Source organism: Arachis ipaensis, chromosome B6 (genome assembly GCF_059453495.1).
Source record: "Arachis ipaensis isolate K30076 ecotype BB chromosome B6, ASM5945349v1, whole genome shotgun sequence".
In the NCBI taxonomy this organism is placed as follows: Eukaryota; Viridiplantae; Streptophyta; class Magnoliopsida; order Fabales; family Fabaceae; genus Arachis; species Arachis ipaensis.
In genome coordinates, this window is record NC_142441.1 from 9,748,500 (window position 1) to 9,751,890 (window position 3,391).

General features: G+C 38.1%; 1 protein-coding gene across 1 annotated transcript; it reads right to left on the bottom strand.

Annotated features, from left to right (window-relative positions):
• Positions 1-1,184: 1,184 nt before the first annotated feature.
• Positions 1,185-2,455, bottom strand: LOC107648053 (uncharacterized). The gene has a single exon (XM_088491633.1). It carries the CDS (start codon positions 1,979-1,981, stop codon positions 1,514-1,516), a length of 468 nt encoding a protein of 155 aa, XP_088347759.1. The 5' UTR covers positions 1,982-2,455; the 3' UTR covers positions 1,185-1,513.
• Positions 2,456-3,391: the final 936 nt, after the last annotated feature.

The window sequence follows — 3,391 nt, forward strand, 5'->3', positions numbered from 1 at the left end:
ACCGCCTTCAGGCCCACCCAACACAGTATATAAGGGGAGAGGTCAGCACTCCCCCCAAGATATACATCATCTTACCTTATTTGGCTACCAACTCGTACGGACACTGACTTGCTTGTCGGAGTGTCCTTGCAGGTGGCCACCCCCTCCCCGCTCCGCACGCTTCTTCTGACGTCATCGACACCTGAACCCTCGCTCCACGTCACCCCGGAGTCTCACCCGTTTCCCCGTGCCGAAGCACCCGACCTATCCAGGACCCGAAGTCCCCAGGTAACGATTGAAAATTTGTTGGTTGCAGTGGTGCCAAATCCACCAAAGCTCAGTAAAGAAAATGAAGTTCGTCTTCACTAATCTTGACCGAAGGTAGTTGAATGTGATTGTTGGTCCGTTATCTCCAAGATAGTTCATATACTTCGAACCCTATCACACTCCAAAAAACAATAAAAAATTGATTCCACATTACAGTGCGGACACTGGTTTGATACAGCCAAACTACGCCGATAACGGAAAGATGCTGTGGGCAAGGCTTCCAGGATAGAAAGCCAAACAAAAACTTTGATATTTTTTTGGGAGTTTAAAACGCTACAACCAATTTCAATTAACATTATTATCCCAATAAAACTTCTTTTGCAAGAACCCAATTATAACCATCTTTAGTCGACGGGACCCAACATCAATCAGATTGAGCCCAATATCAAGAATTAGATTTTTGATGTCACGAGATAAAAAAAGTGACCAAATTATCTGTTAGACAGAATTAATACAAGTATTCTCAAGAGATTAGTCACTAAAAAAAATTCTCAAGAGATCATGCCAAATTGATTGATTAAGAGAACTTATACAGCATGAAAAATCTTTTTTCAAATGATCAAGAATAGAGACAATGTTACACCAACAATTTGATGCATTCTTAAGGATTTTATTATAGAGGTTGATATACCGACTTTAATAAATTATTTCTTTAGGGTTGCGTTTAAATTTGTTTGATCCTTGAAAAAAAAAAAAAACAGGATTTCTTTGTTCTGAATCTTATTTGTCCAAACACATTATGTTAGTGTACACAGTTCCTCTCTCTCTGGGTTGGGGCATTGTTCCTTCTTCTAAGAATGGACATTAATCTAGTTATTTTGAAAACTGGCCCAGAAAGGAACATCACAGATCATGGTAAATAATACTTACCCATGGCATTTCCTTCACAGTAAGGAAACAAATAAATAACACAATAATTTTGATTCATTTGTTTCTTCTCCGCCCTAATATTACAGATAGTTCCATGGTATGCATGCTTGTCTCTCCATTTCATCTTCACACACACAAACAAACACGCCGCTAGCTTTGCTAATATATCCAAATGAAACTTGAATTTCCCCAATAACATAAATAAGAAAAAAAAGTGAAACTAAATCATTAAATCTTATACATGTGAAAGGGAATTGTAGTGTATAACCGAAACAGAATAATAATAATAATAATGAAGAAGAAGCATGTTTGTTTGTGTTGTTTGATTGAAGATGGATCACCATCCCAAGGATCTGTGGCTGCGCTCCCTGTAGAGAGGATCCATGTGATCCATGCGCTGCAACCTCATCTGCCTGTAGAATTGAGCAATGAACTCATCAGCCTTAGCATCAATCATCGAATCACCATCCTCAAGAGAAACAGCAACCACATTGTCCTGCTTGATCTCGCCGTCGTCGTCGCCCTGCACCATCTCGTTCAGCGCCTGGTTGGAAGAATAGCGGCTGCTGCTGGACGGAGACGGCGAATAGGAGGAGTCGTCGGCGAAGAAGTCTGTGTTGTTGCTTCTGGACGGAATCTTGAGGGTACCGTCACCATCAAAAGGAGATTGGCTGAGGCTGCTAAGGGATCTGGTGGAGCCTCCAAGCTTCTTCCTCTTAATTCTTGAGAGAGCGCCCTTAATGGAGAGCATCCTCTTTCGACGCGGAGTGCCACTGCCGTCCTTCGCCTCAAGATTTGCTTCCATTATCGATTAGTTTCCAAGACACAGATGGGATGGTGATCGCCCCCTGCAGAGGCAGGGGAGAATGGATATTAAGGCACACCTAAAATGTTGCAACAAATTAACTTTATATTGTTATTACTATTAAAATAGAATGCGACAACAAAGCATGCACTGCTTTAATTTCGTGTAACTAAGATAGGTTAGTATTTAATCACCGCCAAGAAATATATTACAATATACAATATGGTATGAAATTCAAATAGTGGATTGGATGGAGTAGGTGCCTAAGCTTGTAGGCAAAATATAATGAATATAATGTATGTATGGATGTGAGAGGGCGGTTTTGGAGGCGAACAATTTGGAACACACTGAATGAATTGGGATTCTTTGTTACTGCTTTCTGTTGCTTGCATTCGCTTAATTTCAACCGCTCTTCTTTTCGGCACTTAAAAAAAGGAATTCTGTTTCCAATAACCACTCACTTTAAGTATTTCTTTTCCCCAGAATGTTGTTAGTTTAGATGTATTATTATTTATTCACGAACCTCTTGCTTGTATTTAGGGTTCTTTATACTTCGATGACAACCCATGATCTTCAAAAATGTTACTTACACACAAAAGAACCGTCACCAAATCATTTACTATATATATATATATATAAATTTATTTTCAATGTATATTTTATATTTAAATATGTATTATGCAACATCAACATTTGTGAAATTATATGCGTTAATATAGTTTCGTTTAAATTCATTTTAAACTTTATATAAGATGAGAAAATTTAATTGGTTCTGCATTAAAATAAAATCGTTTTTCTAAAGTGAAACCGATTTTATTTCATTAATCATTTATTTTGCAAGATAAAATTTTGAACAACTTTTTTTAAAATGTTGGATAACCAACATTCTCTCTTGCCAGCTTTTTAATAAACCATCCAAATTTATAACAAAATGCTTATTTATTTAATAAAACGCTGATTCATTTAATAAAACACTTATTTGCCTTTTAATTATGGTGAAAACTTAGGTGAGGTCGACTTCACATGAAATTGATATCTGGGAGTCGTTAGATGAAAATTTAGTCAAATCAATCAAATTATTTAACAGCCCTTAGGTATCAACTTCACGTAAAGTCGACTGCACCTGAATTTTCACCTTCAATTATACCTATTTACATGCCACTCCTCCTCTCTGTTGTGTTCATCCATTGATCATCACTCTTCAGCATTGTACACCTCCCTACCGCCGTCTCTCCTTCTGTTTGCGACTGCAATGACCATGAGCCTCGCGTGAATCATTACTCCCCAGCAGCATCTTTCCCTGCTAGGAGTTGTTCATCATTGTACGCATTGACGGTTCGTTTGTTTGTTCGTGGCAAAGCTTGCGACGGCATGAGCATCAACGGTGGAATAATGTCTATTCTTCTTCTT